The 18,959-nt window shown below is 49.8% G+C and overlaps 1 protein-coding gene across 11 annotated transcripts in view; it reads right to left on the bottom strand.

The window, feature by feature from the left end:
- ABLIM3 (actin binding LIM protein family member 3) overlaps positions 1–18,959 on the bottom strand; it is a 122,454-nt gene that overhangs the window by 4,650 nt on the left and 98,845 nt on the right. For 2 of the 11 annotated variants that reach the window (XM_070076286.1, XM_070076285.1), the window contains 12 exons: positions 18,045–18,200; positions 16,659–16,688; positions 16,062–16,191; positions 15,245–15,346; positions 13,509–13,559; positions 10,372–10,506; positions 9,232–9,296; positions 7,890–8,037; positions 6,529–6,558; positions 5,942–6,000; positions 4,414–4,474; positions 2,778–3,394 (listed from right to left, as the gene is read on the bottom strand). In XM_070076286.1, coding sequence (XP_069932387.1) covers positions 3,273–3,394; positions 4,414–4,474; positions 5,942–6,000; positions 6,529–6,558; positions 7,890–8,037; positions 9,232–9,296; positions 10,372–10,506; positions 13,509–13,559; positions 15,245–15,346; positions 16,062–16,191; positions 16,659–16,688; positions 18,045–18,200 — 1,089 coding nt within the window. In that variant the 3' untranslated portion in view covers positions 2,778–3,272. Of the gene's footprint in view, positions 1–2,777; positions 3,395–4,413; positions 4,475–5,941; positions 6,001–6,528; positions 6,559–7,889; positions 8,038–9,231; positions 9,297–10,371; positions 10,507–13,508; positions 13,560–15,244; positions 15,347–16,061; positions 16,192–16,658; positions 16,689–18,044; positions 18,201–18,959 lie in introns of those variants that run through there. The other 9 variants (XM_070076291.1, XM_070076290.1, XM_070076295.1 and 6 more) reach the window with 8 other exon arrangements.

The following is an 18,959-nucleotide window of genomic DNA, read 5'->3' as shown; positions in this document are numbered from 1 at the left end:
GAACAAAGATACAAACCATATCCGTACATCAAATTTGATTGTTAGACCCCTACAGCATCCCTCCTTTTTTCCCCATGCTATTGGCCTGTCCCTATTTGTTCAAGTGAGAGCTTAAAGATAATGTGGGTAAGAGGGAATTCTCTGCTCTGTTCCTTCCATAGTAATAGCTGAGGGAAACTGCCATTTAGTCTCACTTGCTATTTTTTTGTTGTTGTTGAAGGACGTTGTACTATTGATTCTTTGGTTGGCTTTCTCTATTGTGTCCAAAAATTTTTTTATAGGGCTTGATATACAGGAATGGTAGATTCAGTCTCAAGCAACATGTTCACAAGTGAGACACACTGAGGGGAGATGATGGGTTCTCTTCTCTCCTTCCCCTAAGGGCCAACTTAAACTGCTTCCTCCTTCAAGTTCTCAGTGCTCCTGAGCCCTGCCCACCTGAAATCTGACTTCATAGCAGAAAGGTCAAGATCATGGCTTTCAGAACCAGGCAGTGTGGCCTTGGACAAATTACTCAAGCCCTCTTGAGCCCCAGTTTCCTTTGCTGAAATTGGAGTGTCCTGGGGCCTATCTCCTGGGCACTGTGAGGGTGAGAGAAACACAGGTCACGCACTCAGCATGTGGCCAGCAACTAGAAAGTACTCAGATTCATTTGCTTCTCATTCTCACAATGGTGATTGTCTTTCCACATGTCTGTCATGAAGCATGATCTGGTCCCCATTTCCTCTGACTTCATCCCCTCCTCATCTCTTCTGTGTTCATGTGAGCCCAGCCACTGTCTCCTTCTGCTGTGCTCAAACATACTTGGCTCCCACCTGCATCATAGCCTTGACACTGGCTGCTGCCTCTGCTTGATATGTCTTTTTTTTTGACAGGCAGAGTGGACAGAGAGAGAGACAGAGAGAAAGGTCTTCCTTTTCCGTTGGTTCACCCTGCAATGGCCACTGCGGCTGGCGCGCTGTGGCCAGTGCACTGCGCTGATATGAAGCCAGGAGCCAGGTGCTTCTCCTGGTCTCCCATGCGGGTGCATGGCCCAAGCACTTGGGCCATCCTCCACTGCATTCCTGGGCCACAGCAGAGAGCTGGACAGGAAGAGGAGCGACCAGGACAGAACCCAGTGACCCGACCGGGACTAGAACCTGGTGTGCCAGCGCCGCAGGCGGAGGATTAGCCTATTGAGCCATGGCGCCGGCCCATGTGTCCTTTCTTTCTACAAAAGCATGGCTGACTCCTTCCCTGACTTCAAGTCTTTGCTCAGGAGTCACATATTTAATGAGATCCTCTGTGACCACTGCTTAAAACTGCAATTTGCCCCTCCCTGTCACCCCCAATCCCTCTCACTCTGCCCTTCTTTTACTTCCTCCATTGGTCTGAATTGCCTTCTAACACATCCTAACACTTTTTTTTTAAAACTTGTATCCTTTATTTATGTCCGCCTACACAAGAATGCAAGCTTCAAGAGGGCAGAGGTCTCTGTTTTGCTTACTGATATATTGTAAGCACCTGCAACAGAAACTGGCATGCCAAAGAGATTAATCTTTGGATGATTCTTTTTTGGATGAACGGACATCTATACTCTGAGACCCCTCAGGACATGACTGTGGTCTGTCTTCTTCACTCCCCTCCTTGAACTGGCACAGGGCATGAGGGCAGCAACTTTAGCTCAGTGACTCAGCTAGGGCTACATATGAGATACTCTGGGGAGCTTTTTAAAAATACTTATGCCTCAGCTGTTTCTCCAGATTTTAATTTAACTGGTATAGGATGGGGTCCCTGTATGGCATTTTTAAAAAGCCCCCTGGGTGAATCTGAGCTTTTCAGGCCTGAGTTTCTGAGTGCCTTGGACAATGTTTTCACACCTTTACACCAGCCTCTTTGAGCTACTGTGGGAGCTGTCCCCTTCAGCACCACAGTCTTGGAGACCATTGTGGCAAATGGAGAAAACTGTCTACTTCCTTGGACTGCTAACCCAGCGTACTAGATCTGAAGAGCTTCCTGGTCCATGTACACTCCTCTTCTTCTGCCAAAACCCTCCACCCTGGGTGAATTCTTTAGGGTCAAGGGTGGTGCATAGACTCTTACCAAAGAGCTCTGAGCTGCCTCCTTTGGAAGCTTGCATTCAGTACCACAAATATCTCTGACACCTCTCCAGCCCAAACACTATGGGAGATGACAGATAATCTTTGTCCCTAAGAGGCTCGGGGTCAGGTAGAGGAAATGAATAAGTCAATTAACTGATACAAAGTAGAGTGACAGATGCTTGATCTGCACTCAGGGTACAAGATTAGGTAGGAGAGGTCAGAGGAAGAATCAAGGAAGCAAGGTTGTCACTTAACTAAAAATGCCCACTTAGCGATGGCAGAGTCAGAGTTTGACCCTAGGAAGGCAGATTTGATATGAATTTATGCTTTGACTTTCTACACAGAGCTGCCCCCTTCAAATTACCCTACCATAAGCACTAGTTTTATGTAAAATCCTGAGACTGTAGGTCCGTGGAAGGAAGGGAACAAATCTAGTTCTCTCCCATGTCTACAGCAGCACAGCCAGAAGTCGCTGAGTGCAACAGGTGCTAACTGAACTGAAGAGGAGGCAGCCTAGAACAGTGGGGAGTGCCTTGGGTTGAGCAGTCGATTCAAGTCTCTGATTTTTTTTTTAATAAGATCTGTGACCTTAAAGCTAGCTGTCTATTTCAGTCATTCCTCCTGAGCTGGGTTTAACCAGGAAACTCCTAGAATTCCTCCAAACCCAAAGGCTCCCACTCAGTTTTCCAGACTTACCTCCAGGCGGGTCCGGTCCACATCCTTGGGCAGTCGGTTTCTGCCTCTTGTGGTCACCAGGAGAAGTTCATAAGGGTAGATCTAAGAAGAGAGGGGTGGGGTGTTTCTACCTTGGGGAGGATGGTGGGCTTTTCCCTTCCAGCTGTATTTTGTATCTAGGCTCCCTCTTCTATCCAGAAAGGGCCACTGATGGTGTTTGGAGGAAGGGTTGGGTCTCACCTCCTTAGGCTTTACAAGTAGCCTTAAGGCACCTTCTCCCCAAAGCAAGGCCCTGAAGAACCCCCTAATATTGCTAGGGGTATGCTTGGTGGCATTTGGTATTCATGTTGGTACAAGGGTTCCTGCATGTAAGTGTCTAATATTTGTCAAATCCCACAAAGTCTCTGAGGCCCAGGCAAGCTGTTTGATTTCAGTGGGCAAGAGATCTAGGGAAGGAGTCAGGGAAAGTGGGCCAAAGAGGGACAGGAAATGTTAGTCTTGAAAGAACCCTTGTGGTTAAATATCCATGTCCCCTTCTCTGCATAGATGGTGCTGCCATCCTCCTGCTTGTCCCCAGTGTGGCAACTCCCAGAATCCTGGAGACCTCCACTGACAGTGCATGTCCTTTACCTTGTACTCTGCAAAGAGAAAAGAGACACACAAAATGGAGTCCATCAGTCTTTGTTTTGCATACTACACTGGTCTCTGTCCATCTGCTTCTCTTGTCCATCCAGAGTCCTGTCCTTGCTGAATCTACCCTGGAGAATAATCAGGGCTGGGTTGAGTCTGATGGCTGGAGGTAGGAGTTGGGCTGCTCTTAAGATGGTTTTAGAGGGACAAATGGCTTTTGAGATATGTAGAACAGAAATCAAATGAATCTGAGGTGGACATTTGGTGTAGTTGTTAAGAATGCCCACATCCCATCCCAGAATGCCTAGGTTTGAGTCCTGGCTCCACTCCCAACTCCAGCTGCCTGCAAATGGCCTTCAGAGTAGCAGATAATGGCTCAGGTGGTTGGCTCCCTATCATTCACATGGGAGACCCAGATGGAATTCTGCGATCCTGGCTTATGTTGGCCCAGTCTTGGCTGTTGCAGGTATTTAAGGAGTGAACCAGTGTATGGGAGGTCTCTATCTGTCTCTGTTTCTCTCTCCTGCTTTGAAACAAATAAAATAGGAAATTTAAAAAAAAAATGAAATAAGAATTTAAGATCATGAAGCACATGAGTCCAAGGGGCCCCTCATCCCTGGGCCTGATAATAGGAAGTGGAGAAGGCTGGCATGAAAGCTTCCCTGCAGAGAACATAGAGTTTTTACTGGGAACAAAGTGCATTTGGCTCTGAGTGTTTCCCTCCACTAAGACTGGCATGTAGCTCTAGCCTAGCAGTCCAAGGGGAGTGGTGCTCTGTGATGGCTCTGAGAACCAGATGGGACAGATAGTCTGGAGATCACCCAAGGCCCAGGACTCTAGAGGATGCAGGATGAGCAGGGAAAAGGGAGAAAGTGGGATGTGAACAGGATAGAGTCCAGCCTGGCAGCAGAATCTGCAGCAGTTGTTTGCTGGAGGTCAAGCTGCAGTTGTGAGCAGCGCATCCGGAGTCTCAGGAAGTCTTAGGAGGGGCCCTCTTCCTGCAGACCCCAGCAGGGCCAGCGCTCACCTCTCATGCCCCAGTTGACGGCGTTCATGCTGTCGTAGTGGAAGAGGTCTGCGCTGGGTGTCTGCAGGGGACAGAGAGGCAGGACTGGCCTGAGATAAGCTGGCCTCTGCCTCCCTGAGGCACTCACCCATCTCCAGAAAGTAGACCAGGGCTGTAGGAACAGGGGCCCTTTCTGAAGCCCCCATTTCATGTTAAGGAGATTTAACTTACTGCTAGTTCACTAGTCCCTGCCCATAATAGGAATACACCCACTGATTTGGTAAATTTCATTTCCTGCTTTCTTTCATTGTCCACACACCCCTCTTCCTATCAGAGCTGCCCTGACAATCCTACTGCAAGTGCATGTTGTCCCCACCACAAACTCTTAGGCCTCTTCTTCCTGCTCATCTTTTTTCTTTTTCACATCACTAACTTCTCACATTCTGTATGTGTGGACTTGTTGGCTACTTACAATGTGCTTTACATTTATCTCAACTAGAATATAAGCTCCAAAGGGCAGGGATCTTTTGTCTGTTTTGGTCACTGATACATTCCAAGCATTCAGAGTTACACCTGACATGTAGTAAAGGCTTCCACTAAGTATCTGCTGAGTGAATGAATGTGTGAGCTCTTAGCACATGGAGGCTAGGGTCCTCAGTGGGCAGGGGCTGCTGATACCAGTGTGCCCTGAAATAGTCTGAGTCCATCTTCAGCTTCTACTGTTGTTGCTCTGGAGTCTCTGCTCCACTCAACAGCTGGAGGCGTCGCACTGAAACTCTGAGTTGGATCATGCTGCACACCTACCAGAAACCCTCTGAAGTCATTACACTGTGTGCAAGGCCCTAATAACATTGCTGTGTGGCTTCATGGCCTTGTTTGCTCCATCCTGGGCTTGTTGGCTCAGACGCACTGCATACTCCCTGCTAAGGAACTAGCTCTTTCCTCCATCTGCATGGATAGTGCAGACCTTCAAGTACCCATGGGGAAGTCCCTCCTTGCACTCAGGTGTTTGTTTAAATTCTCTCTTCTTTGACTTCTCTGACATGTTTTTTTCTTTTCGAGCCCGTCACAGGCTGTCAAAGAGCTCAGGAGACTGCAAGCCATGTAAAAAGCCACTTGAGCATGGCAGTTGGTGTAGGCAGTGAGGTCAGGGGCCTGAGCTCAAATCCTGGCTCTACCACTTACTAGGTATTAGAGCTTGCAGAAGGTACCTACTTTCTCCATGCTTACATTCCTTCATCCACAAAATAGGGGTGATGGTAGTAATTACATCCCTGATTTGTGAAGATTAAAAGGGTTAGTGCTTGGAAAGTGCTTAGTTGAGTGCCTGGCACATGATTATTGCCCAAGAAGTATTTGTTTTCTCACCTTTCCCCTGGGAGCCCCTTTTCACACAGGGGTTGTAAGGGAGAGGACAGTCATTGTCATCAGGCTTTTCCAGTCCAACCATCTCCACTCCCAGGGTTTCACCTATCGGCCATCACCAGCACGGCTAATGCTGGGCTTGCTGGCATCTGGGACAATGTCCCCCCTGTGGAGTCCCTCTTACCCTGTGCAGCCCGTTTCTTCTGTAGGCAGGCAGGGAGGCAGATTTGGAGATGAGGGGATCTGAAAAGGAGAAGAGTAGTTACCAGGAGTCCTAAGCCAGGGGGCCTTTTCCCCAAGGTGACCTGGCTACATGTGGCCCTATGACTCCCCACCCGATGCGCAAGGGGCAGAACTTGGGGCAGCCGGCCTTTCCTGCTTTGCTCCAGATCTGCAGCTTGCCTGCCTCACCTAGGCAGAATGCCAGGCCCAACAGAGGCACTTGCTGCGCTCTCCTCTGGCCGTAACCTCGTACATATCTGTTCTATGATAGACCCTGGTGTCCTGGTCATAGGAGGCTCTGGCAGACAGGCAGGTGGGGGAGGCCTGCGCTCTTATTCTTTTGGAGCTGCTGTGTGTGGTAACACTGTTTTCAGAGCCCCAGACCGAGGCCCGTAATCTGATCAATACAATGGAGCGGACTGTTTGAGATCAGGACTATGCTGGGATACCCACAACATAGAGTCACCAGAGCTATGGGGGAAGTGCAGCCCACTCAGCTCTGGCCCTCATAGAACATGATGGGCTGAAGGCAGGGCAGGTCAAACATACCGCTGTCAGCCAGGTAGTGTGACCGAGGGGCTGCAAGAGAGAAATCCAGAGGTCAGTGTTCCGGCAGATGGACAGGGAGGAGACATGGCTGCCATGCCCAACCACCCTGGCGGGTGGAGAGGAGGCCCTCTTTGGCATCTCCTTTCCTATTGGCCAATTTCCATCCTTGCTTCCCTGCCAGGTCCTATTACATGGCATCAGGTGCAAAGCATATATTGTCATATTGGTTGCATAGATGCGGCTAAATGGAGTTGAATTCTGAGTAGTATTGATGCTATAGAGGGTGCCTCAGGTGTTGAAAATAGTGCACCTCAGTGGTCAGACAGGGAAACATCTGTTCATCCCAGCTTGGCCTTTAGCAGGTACCTAGCCTCATCCAAATTACTTAACTATGCTTTGGTTTTTTCATCTGTAAAATGGGGAGTGATAGCATCTCCATTATGGGTTTTATGGGAAGCATGTATGATATAATACAGTGAGGTATTTAGCATAGTACATGACACATACGTAACACTCCATAAAAATGGCTTTACCACTACTACCGTAAATGTTGCTGAGAGTGAAGGCAAAGTATGGTGAAGTATCAGTTTCAGGTCTGATACTGGGCCAGTCACTTACTGGCTTTCTGAGCTTGAGTAAGTAGCTTAATCTCAGTTCTCTCATTTATAAAGTGGTGACAATAATCCCTACACATTGCATGTCTTTGTGAGGACCAGGAGTGGTAACATATCTATAAAGGTTTGGCACAGAGGAGTATAGGAACTGATTATTTTTATTATCCATCAAAGATTGATCTGAAATGAGACTTCTAGGTAGAGATGGGAGGCTCACTACCCCAGGGAGCAGTCCCCTGTGTCTTTGAGCCATGCTGACCACAAGATATTCTTCTTTACAATTAACCTGGTTGGAAGACATGGCTTCAGATGGCTCAATGAACCAAGAGGGTCTGGCCCCTCGCCAACTCTGTATTTTAGACCCAGTGGGGCTCCCTTCTGCGAGATGGTAGGTCTGGAATAACCTTCCTTGTCAGCCTCTCTCAATTCTTTTGTCAACCCAAAAGATTGAGTTTCAGGCTGGTTATGTTCTAATAGAACTTTATTTATAAAAACTGGCAGGGAACTGGAGCCAGTGAGCTTCACCACTTAGAATCCAAGGGATCCTGGGTAAGTTCCTGAAGCTTTTGTGATTTAGTTCCCCATCTGTGAGCTGTGAGGTGAAAATAGCACCACTGCCCAGGGCTGCTGTATTGAAGAAAATGCAGTTGTGTATGTGTGTTGTGCCCACCCCCACCCTCCACCAGTGTGCCAGGCTCAAAGAGAATGTGCCACAAATGTCTGCTGGGCCTGCAGAGCAGTGCTTACAACCATTGAGGGACATGTCATAGCCAGCTGTGTGTAGGGCCTCCCGGCTGCTGGTGGAGCTCCGGGGAGGGGTCCAGGGATCGGCATAGGAGCTTGACCGGGCCTTCATCTCCTCCTTCAGAATCAGCCGGCCGATTCCACTCTGGAGCTAGGGGTTGGGGAGGAGCAAGATGAAGTTATAAGGCAGTAAAGGACTTTGAGATGGGCCTGGCTCGGGCAAGGCTGAGTGAACAGACCCTCTCCAGCAAGCTTCCGTCATTTCTGCCTTCCCAGCATCCCTCCTTCTGTGTCACTTCCGTATTTTCCTTTGGGACATCATCTCTGTCTCACAGGCAGGGTTGAGATCTGGGTAGGGCTCTGGTTGTAGGTGGACACAGTTTTAAAAGCAAGCTAGCCAGTGACAGAATCACATTGTCCTGGCCACATGATTGGTTAAATGTTGGGCAGACTGCCACCTTTTTGAAAATAAGTTGATGTGAAAATCACATAACTTAAAATGAACCACTTTAAACAATTCAGTGGCATTTAGTACATTCATAGTGTTATACTATCACCATGTCTGTCTAGTTCCAAAATGTCCTTGTTATCCCAAAGGAAGGCCCTGTATCCATTAAGCAGTCATTCCCCATTCCTGTCTGCCCCAACCCCAAGAAACCACCATTCTACAGTCTCTGGACTTAACTATTCTGAATATTTCATGTAAATGAAAACAAAATACATGGGGGACTTTTGTGTGTGGCTTCTTTCACTAAGTGTCATATTTTTGTGATTCATGTACTTGGTAGCAAGTGTCTACTTTATTCCTTTTCACATCCCATTGCATGGGTATGCCACAATTTATTTATGCAGTCAGTAGTTGAGAGGCATTTGAGTTCTTCCCACCTTAGACTATTGTGACTTATGGTGCTGTGAACACGCATGTCCATGTATGTGTTTGAGTTTTTGTCTTCAGTTCTTATGGGCATATATCTAGGAGTGGAGTGACTGTGTTGCTGGGTAGTCCTGTGTTTAGCTTTTTGAGGAAAATCCAAACTTTTTTTTTTTTTTCACAGTAGCTGCACCATTTACATTCCTCCAGCAGGGTTTCTGGCACCTGCTTACCACTGTAGGAAAAGCAGCTGAGCAGGAAGCCCGTCAGAGGCCAGTGGTACAAGCAGACAGACTACTTCCTGATGGTGTTTTTTGGGAGCAGCTGAATCTATTCATACCTGAAGTGAATCCTGTCACTTGACTTTGCAGATGTGCAAAGCTCTGCACTGGATGGCGTTCTGTCACTCGCAAATGAAAAAGTCCCCAGTGATACACCTCTGGAGCATGTTGTTCAGTTGTGTGGCCCACTCACCTTGTGCATGCTGCGCTCAAAATCATCCTCCTCTCCTCCAGATGAGAACCTTCTGGCCCGGGGCACTGCCAAAGGACAGACAGGATCAGCTCCGGCACATGCACCCCCTCACCTGCACCGGCTTTGGTCATTCGGATTTGGTTTTCCTTTCTTTGTGGTGATGGTGGCAGTCTCGTTTTAAGGTCCCCCACCTGCAGGCTCTGCCACCTTTGCAGCCTTGGAACACAACTGTCTCCCATGCGTGCTGACCATGTCCACTCCTGGTGACTACTGTGTTTGTGTCTCATCTCCTCTTCTAACTGGTAAGAGGGCGATGAAGCACTCAACTCCGAGTGCCCGTGAAGATTTCCTCAGAATGGACATTCAGTTGTTAAGGCGTGTGTTGAGTCAAGGTGGATCTTGATGGAAATTCCTCTCTCTACTTGAGGGAACAGCTTAGACAGTCTAACTAGGTCAGGTGGTGCCCTGAGGATCATTAAGACCTCTTTCCAGGGTGCCTTCTATCGCCCCATATCCTCTCTTTCCCTCCTCCAAGCCATTTTTCATCCTACTGTCAAAGTGGTCTCCCAAAAGTACAAATGTGGCCATGTCGTTATTTCAGTGGCTTCTTACTGGTGAGGATAAGAACCTAAATCCTTACCTCACCCACAGGCCCCACGGGACCTCCTCCCTCACCCCGCCCCCCTTCCTCTCTGGGCTCAAGCCGAGCTGCAGCCTTGCCTTTCCTCCAGTGGCACCTCCCTCCCATCTTGTGTAACTGCAGCTGTGTTTCTGTACTCTCTGCTGCCCACATCCTTGCCACTCCTCTGTGACAGCTGAGTCTCTGCATCTGAGCAGCTTTTGTCATCTTTCAGCTGGATGACGTGCCCCTGCCATCAGCTCTCCTACCCTTGTGCATCACCTCTGGTGTAGCCTCTCCCTCTCATGGTTGGGACCTATGCCTCCTCCACTAGGGCAGGGACTTGGTCTAATTTGCTCCCCCTGTATCCTGAGGGCTCCTTAATCCATGCTGCTGAATGAACACCCTCAATTATACAGCCTCTAAGGATCTTATGCAGAACGATCATGGAAAGAAGTGCATGGCTGTCCTGACCTCTGAGTGACATGAGCTCAGGCCCCAGGGGCCCACGGGGACACTACCTTTGGGAGACCCATGATAGGTCCAGTACTCAGACTCTGTGGCATAGTAGGGGTCTGGTGAGTATGCTGGACTGTACTTGGAGGCTTGGCTGATGTCTTCACTTGTTTTGCTCTTGGTTGCTGTAGACAGATCACCTGCAAAGGACCCAAGGAGAGCACTTTCAGGAAGGCCTGAGTGTCCCTGCCAGGGAAGTGTGCCCTTTTCCTGGTCTCTGCCAGGCTCCAGCCTAGAGGGATGAGGCCACTTTGAAATCAGGGATTTCTGGGAGGAGGGTCTGGGACATGGAGTATTGAACCGGAAAAGCACTTGGGCCAGCTCCTGACTTTGCACTTGGGAATTTGGGGCCCAGAGAGGAGAAGAGGCCATCCAACAAATTTGTGCCAGAACTGGGCAGGACCCCAGCCAGGGCTCCTTCCAGCCTATTCCATGGACTTCTAGGTCTGTTCCTGAGTGAACGCTGAGGCTGCGTCTCCTCAAAGTAAGACTCGGCAGATCTCACGCAAGCCCCTGACCTCTCTAGTCCTGTAGAAGCCTGCCTTGTTATGGTTTTGAGCCACACTGAGGTGGGAGTCACCAGGAAGAGCTATGGTGCTATGATGCATGCCAAGTCAGGTCAACCTTCTCTCTGCATCCTGAAAAGCTACATCATTTCTGGGAAGCCTACAGGACCCAAAGGAAGGAGCATTGAACAGCAAGTCAGCAAAGGGGTTCTGCTTCTAGCTCTGCCACTTAACTCAGTCATAACACTGGGCAAATCATGCCCACCTCTGCCTCAGTTTTCTCATCTATAAGTGTCAGAATTGGTCTGCTGGCTCAGGTACAATGCAGCTTTCAGCTTCCACCAGAAGTAAGTCTGTGGCGGTGGGTGACCAATAATGCTGCCGCAGGCACAGATACCCACAGAGCAGTGACTTTAGAGTGACCTGAGGACTGGTGGCAGCTGATAGGGCAGGAATGGGGATGCTGAAGAGGTGAGCATGCCCCTGCCAGCATTTTCCAGAGACAGCTAGAGAGAAATCCTAGGACAAGCTATGAGCTCTGCAAAAGCAGCAGAGGGCTTGGGATCTTTGGCCTTGAGCCAGCCACAGGCTATGCACTTTGCTTCCAGAGCTTTTGAATCCTCCTATTTGACTTGGGTCCTGGGTAGTCTCTCTTGCCCAGTGACAATCTGGCCATTTCATGTGCCCTCTTGTCTATGCAGCCCACCTCCTCTTGGACTCTTTCTGATTCTGTCTGCTTTGGTGCAGCCTCTCAGAGCCCAGCTGGAAAATACCATGAAGGGATGAGATGCTTGGACTAGGGGCCTTTCCTGGATATAAAGCCACACAACCTGTATCAGGACTGATACCGCCCTGTGGTCACTCAGTGGCATGTGGATGACTGCTCAGTTCCTTCTGAGACCAAGAATGTTTGCCTTAAGTGTAGGGTCACCAGCACACAGAGCCACTTCTCCTCTTGTGCTGCTCCTTCCACCACCCGGTTGGTTCAGCTCGTGGTACAGGACTGCTTATTCTGTGTTCCCCTCTGATATTCAATTTGACCCAGTATCAAGCAAAGCTGCACAGGTGACTGCTGCTCCTCTGTGTCCTCAAAAGGAGGGATGGGTGAATTCAACCGAGGCTCAATAAATGCTTCTTTTAAAAATGAGCAGGTGGGGGCCGGTGCTGTGGTGCAGCAGGTTAACGCCCTGGCCATAAGCGCTGGCATCCCATATGGGCATCGGTTCTAGTCCCGACAGCTCCTCTTCTGATCCAGCTCTCTGCTATGGCCTGGGAAAGCAGTAGAAGATGACCCAAATCCTTGGGCCCCTGCGCCTGCATAGGAGACACCGAAGAAGCTCCTGGCTCCTGGCTTCAGATAGGTGCAGCTCCGGCCATTGTGGCTATATGGGGAGTGAACCAGTGATGGAAGACCTCTCTCTCTGTCTCTATCTCTCTCTGTAACTCTGTATTTCAAATAAACAAAATAAATCTTTAAAAAAAAAACGAGCAGGTGGTCTCAGTGATGAAGGACTTGGTGGTTCTCATAGTGAGTACAGGTGGGCATCATGGATGAAGCCAGTGAGAGTGCAGATTCTTGGGCCACATGCTCAGTATCTCTAGTCAAGGAAGTCTGGGGGCAGAGAGGAGCAGGGAATATGCCCCCTTAACATGTCTCTTAGGTGCAGAAGGTCCATAGACCCTTCTTTCAGAAACACTCACTGAACAAAAAATGAAAGAATGGGGGCTGGCACTGTAGCATAGCAGGTAAAGCCATTGCCTACAGTGCTGGCATGTCATATGGGCACCAGTTTGAGTCCTGGCTGCTCCACTTCTGATCCAGCTCTCTGCTATGGCCTGAGAAAGCAGTAGAAGATGGGCCAAGTCCTTGGACCCCTGCACCTGCGTGTGAGACCCAGAAGAAGCTTCTGGCTCCTGGCTTCTGATTGGCCCAGCTCTGGTTGTTGCAGCCATTTGAGGAGTGTTCTAGCAGATATAATTCTCTCTCTCTCTCTCTCTCTCTCTCTCTCTCTCTCTCTCTCTCTCTGCTTCTGCCTCTCTGTAACTCTGCCTTTCAAATAAATACCTCTTTAAAAAATATGAAAGAATGACAGGGACTCCCTGCTTCCTTCTCATTTACACCCCTCTCCAAGTCTCTGTACGCTCTCAGAAGACAGTGACTGACAGCAGCTTAGAGTAATGGGTCCAGGATGGGCTGGGCGTCAGGGCCACTCAGGGAAACTGTTACAAATACAAAACCCCAATTCCAAAGGTCTGGAATTCCAGGAGTCTGTATGCATCTCATGTGATTCTAATGAACATTTTTGGGTATCAGTAACTTGGGTGATTCTCCTAGAGGTATGTGCATTTGACAAGGACTTCTCTGATCATGGAACTCAGGACACCAGACAGCAGCTAAGAGACGGGGTTGGGGATGTGATGGGAAAGGATGGGGTCCTTCTCGAACTTTTGAAATGACACTGAGCTCCTCCCCTTGCATCACCCAGAGTGACTAGGGCACAGACAACAAGAAGGATCAAGTTGTGTCTTTGAATTGTGTTGCTCTTGGAGGCCTATGGAGAGCCACCTGCACAGGTGGTTGACTGCACCCCACTCCCACCTGGCCTGGCCAAGCTCTTTCTGCCTCTCAGCCATACCATGCCGTTTGTAGATCGGGGGTTTCCGGTAGATGTTACTTTCTCCAGCTGCTAGAAAGACCAGGAAGGAATAGTGGGTGGGGGGAGAAAGGAGACAGTACTTGGTCAGTTGGTCTCAGAAGAGAGAGATGGTCAGCCACTTTTGCCACAGGGCCACCAATGTTCCCCTGGTGGACTTCCTCTTCCCAAGGTGAACTTCCAGCCTCACCCCAACAGGTTCCAGGTCAGAAGGAAGAGGGGAATGAATGGATATGAATGGTACTGAGGAGGGTATATGGGGTGTGTGGTGGGCATGCAGGCACAGGTGGGTGCGTGCTCAGCAGATCCCCATGCAAGATGGTGTCCACTGCCCCTGCATGGTGGCACACCTTAATCCATGTAGAAGCCCCCTGGACGCTGCAGCCAGGTGTCAGCATTATCTCTGCCCCCTCCCTCCCAAACAGAAGGGATAGAACCCCTCTGGGGCAGTTGAGGAAGGTTTAGATGAAGTGGCAAGACACGTTCTTGGGAAGAAAGTGAGTGTGGACTGAAAAATTCAGCTCAGGGTCAGGGACACAGTCCCAGGCCTGGCTGTGTTGCAGCTCAGGATGGGACTTCATGCAAAACGCACCTTGCTGGTCATCCAGGCCTTGCCTTCCTCTGATCTCTGACCACTCTTGCCATTCCCTCTGCCCACAGGCTTTCCCTTGGGGTTTTCACAGGGCTGCCTCCTTCTTATCTTTTAGCTTTAATGTCCCTTTTCTAGGAAGCCTCTCCAGGCCACTCCATCTAACCCTGAGCTCCCTTGTCAATGTCTCATGATTTCCCTCCCTTTGATGCATAAAGCATCCATTGTTAGCTGTCCATACCCTTCACCTGTTTGTTTACCCATTTCTCATCCCTCTCCCCACATAAGAACACCCATACCATGAAGGCAGGATCTGAGCTAGAATGAGCACGGCAATATCTTCAGGTCACAGAGTGCCTGGCTGGACAGCTGGGACAACTGAGGCCCAGGGAAGCCATGTAACTGGCCCCAGATCAGGATCTTCTAAGTAACAGAACTGAGATGTAAGAGTCCATGGCCCAGAGGGCCAGGATTGTGGTGCAGCAGGTTAAGCTGCCAGCTGTGACACTAGCATCCCATATTGGAGCACTGGTTCAAGTCCTGACTGCTTAGCTCCTGATCCAGGTCCCTGCTAGTGTTCCTGGAAAGGCAGCAGAAGATGACCCAAGTACTGGGACCCCTGCTACCCATGTGGGAGACTCAGACAGAGTTCCTGGCTCTGACTTTGGGCTCTCCCAGCCCTGGCCATTGTGGCTGTTTTGGGGAATGAACCAGTGAATGGAAGATCTCTGTATCCTTCTCTGTCTCTCCATCTCTCTGTCACTGTGCTTTTCAAATAAAAAAAAAAAAAAAATAAATCTTTAAGAAAGCCTGAGGCCTTCCCCACCTCGTGTTACCACTGCACCCTATCAAGACTTTCAGGCCTTCAGGCATTTCCTGCTAGCTCCTGCTTCTTCCTGTGGCTGCTTCTCTGTGGTCCTGTTTAAGGCTGGTCTATCACAGGGGGTGGGCTGGAGCCTGTGGGCAAGTCAGGCCTGGAGGGTGGGGTTAGTTCAGGAGGCTGGTTAAGGAGTCCCCCAGGAACCGGTTTCTCCTTGGCTCCTGGGCAGTGTGGAGTGGGTGGCTCAGGTGCCCAGCCACCCCGCGGAGCATGCACCCATGCCAGCACTGCCAGGCTGGCGGCGCCTACCTGGGATGTGAAAGTGCTTGGGAGGCTGGTGAGAAGAGGTTGGAGTGGAGGACCTCACATCTAACTGGCTATGGTATGGAGAGCTCCGGCCACTCTCGGGCCCTGGAGCACGCAGGCAGTGGTCCCCAGAGAGAACAGAGGCACAGAGAAAACAGGCATTAACGCAGTGCAGTTAGGGAAGCAGTGAGGTGATGGCAGCAGGGATGGGTGTGGGGCTGGTGCCTGGCGTGCTCAGGCTCTGGTGCTGGAAGCAGCATGTGCTCACATGCACTGCATTAGCAGCAACAAGCTTAGCCTTGTGTCCTGCCAGACCCAAAGTCAGATTTTGGGGGTCAGTTCTACAAAGATGGCTTTGTCCCCTCTGCTCCTTGTCACTCACTGTCCAGGGCCTTTCCTGATGGCCCCTTTCCTCCACCCAAACACCAGCTGAACCCCCCTAACTCAGGGTAGTGGTGGACACCTGGACTGTATGGGCTGGGCCCTTGGGTGAAGGACAGTACACAGCCATTTTTGGCCTCCAACTTCTACCCTTTATGTGGGACAGTCCAAAGTGTGAGGATGGGGGTCTTCTTCCAGCCAGAGCCACTGGGCTGCTTGCCATTCCCCTCCCCTGGCAGCCCCCACCCAGCCTCCAGCTGCTTCTTGATATAACTCTCCTTCCCTTCTCCCTGCCAGGGATACCCCAGAGACTGGGGAGGCCTGGTCAGTGACCCATGAAGGAAGGCCTTGTGCTGTTACCACAGGGACACCAAGTCACTGCACTGCCCCTCTCCGTGCCCAGGCTCTTTCCCTCCCTCCCGGGCTTCCCCTTCCTTACCAGAGCGGTAGTAGTGGTGGGGGGAGCGGGAGAAGGTGGGGGACATGCCCTGCCGGCTGTAGGTAGGGGAGTCGATGTATCCTGGGCTGGAGGCCCGTCTCTGCCGGAGGTCCAGGTTCTCGTAGATGTCCTGGGGGAGGAGGTGGGGCTGTGAGCTGGGCGTGGGGTCCAAGGACCTAGTGGGAAGTCTAAGGTTGAGGCACAAACACAGAGACCCCCCCTCCCTGAGTTGCATGCATAGCCTGAGGAAGGTGGTGGAGGTTTTTCAGAGCCTTGACCTACTACTCATTGGCCCTTGTATGGAACCCATGGGTCAGTTCCTGGAATCCTGATCGGGAATCAGGAGCTTGAGAGAGGTCATTTCTGGTAGGAAAGGGCACATGAGTTCTCCCCCACTGTTCACATCTTTTATGCACCTGCTGTTTCTTGTGAAACAGGAAGTCTTGGTCTTGACCCGGGCTGGGGGAAGCAACTGGGAGAAGGCTCTGGCCGCTTGGGGTGCTGGGGAGGGGTAAGGTCAGGGGTCTTCTTGGTTGGCATCAAGGGACACAATGATATAAAATGTCTCCTCCACCTCCTTTATATCAACTTAGTTACCTGAGAGTAGGGAGATAAGGTTCCCAGCGACTTAGAGGTGAAGAGTTTGAAGGCGCCATGGAAGGAGCAAAGGGAGAGAGAGAAGGGCAAGAGGAAGGGACAGAGTATGGTTAAATGGTTCAGCAGAGAGAGGGACTTCAGCTGCCCCTTGGGACCCCACTCCAGAACACAGCGTCCCTGAGAAGTACACAATGTCACAGCTGCTAAAAGGAGGTAGGAGCCCTTGAGATTATGCCCTCCTTTTATGCCTGTGAAAACCAGGGCCCAGGGAGGGAATGTGAATCTTGGGGCTGCTCAGGGCTCTGTGGGAGGAAGCGGCAGGGTTTGGAATGCCTTCCCCACCTTAACCAGCTTCTTATCCAAGACAAGTCAGCTGTGAAGATTCTCATGTGAAATCTCTCCATGTTTACATGGTAGCCATTAATCTACATCATTTAAGAGACACTTTGGGAGTGAAACAAAACAACTGGGGACTGCCGGGACCTGTGGATCTTGCTTTGTTATCTCAAACTTCAGGACAATCAGCTTCTACCAAACACTTGACCCCTGTTGCCTGATCTATTTCAGGTACCAGAACTTGGAGAACTTTAGCATTGACCTTTTCAGCCAAATGCAACCCCAATCCCTTTAATGAGGACTTGCCTGAGGTTAGAGGCTAACTGTGGTAGAGCCAGGATAGGAGCCTGGGTCCCTACCCAGCAGGCCAGGGTTCCTTCTGCTTCCAACTAACTCATCTCAGAGGTCTGGGACGCGGCAGGAATCTCCTGGGATATAGATGGTGAGGATATCCTAAGTAATGACCACCCTGCTTTCTCCAGAGAATGCATGCTCTTGTTTAGTAACCATTTAATGATGTCAAAAGCCATCTGATGCTGAGTCTTTATCAAAGTGGTTTGCTCTGAGCCCAGGAGCTTAAGGCCAGGTGGTGCAAACTCCAGAGAACATGTCTAATGGGGGAGTATAAACCTAGATGGCTAGTGAGGCTGGCAGGGGAGGAATCTGAGGAAAAAATCTCCACTGTGAAAAAGGCAACAGCTCAAGCAGTGAGTGGCCACAGGCTCCCAGCTTCCACGCTGGAATTAACAGGAGTTGTGGGGCCTGGGGAGAATGAGGAGCCCACATCCTGTCTATAGGGGGCGCTGCTGCCCACCTCCAGATTGTGAAAATGCAGATGTAATGTGGCTGGCTCTGATTTTTTCAAGAAAAGCCAGAAAGCTAGATTTTTGGATGTAATCTCTTGATTTATAAATGCTGGTTATAAATTCCAGTTTAAAAGAGTCTTGGGGCCAACACCGAGGTGGTCAAGCTGTGATGGAATGCTGTGGGGAACCCCAGTGGAACCTCTTCTCTTGCAACAGCCCTAGAGAGAAGGGCAAGACCCGATACCTCTCCATAGCCACATCTCTCCAGCATCTCGTCGGACGTGTATCGGGAATGAGGCTCGTAGGAAATGAGGTCGGGGCGTTGCACCTCGTAGATGGATTTAACCTTGGGGAGAGCTGCCAGGTCTTTGTAATTAAGGATCTCATTATCCACTTTAGCCTGAGGAAGAGGGAAAAGGACAGGAAAGAAGTAGAAAGATAAGAGGGAAAAGAGAGAGGAAGCAAAAACAAGGTACAGGAGGAACAAGCTTCTCTAGTTTCTACTAAAAAATGTTTAGGATCAAATTGAAGAACTGTAGAATGCTGGAATCAGAATGGGCTCAGAGGCTTTCCATTTCAACAGGACTGTCCTTTATGGAGCACATACTGTTTGTTTTACAGGAATTATCATCTCCAAATATCGTGTTATGTGTGGCAGTATTATTCCTGTTTTCCAGATGAGGAAACTGAGGCTTAAACTTGCATCCATAGCTTGCGTCACTTAACTAATAAGTTTGAGTCCAGTCTGAACTACACAGCCTGGGTACCGACTGCTTCCATCCCCACACTGAGGACTCTCCTATTCACAGCGCCTTGGAGGATGAAAATGGTCTTTTCCACATCCACATCCTGCAGTTCTTCGCTCTGTGACCTGTGGTCAACCAGGATCTGTCTCTCCTATAGCTACTGTGGTTTGCAAGGTCCTGGGGGTGGGCTCAGTTACAACAGAATCCACTAGATAGGGAATCTGAGGAGACTGAGGGTACTTCAAAAAGATTGTGGAAAATAGAATTAAAAGATATGTTTATTTTGCTGCAGAAATTTTTGAAATTCAGTAGAGGGATTTTTAAAAGTTCATGGAAAATATATGTTATGAAAAAGCTATGAATGGATTTCACAATCTTTTTTGCACCAAAATAAATGTATCTTTTAATTCCAT

Source organism: Oryctolagus cuniculus, chromosome 6, assembly GCF_964237555.1.
Source record: "Oryctolagus cuniculus chromosome 6, mOryCun1.1, whole genome shotgun sequence".
NCBI classification, from domain to species: domain Eukaryota; kingdom Metazoa; phylum Chordata; class Mammalia; order Lagomorpha; family Leporidae; genus Oryctolagus; species Oryctolagus cuniculus.
The sequence above is the reverse complement of the archived record's forward strand: the minus strand, read 5'-3'. Positions and strand labels throughout refer to the sequence as shown.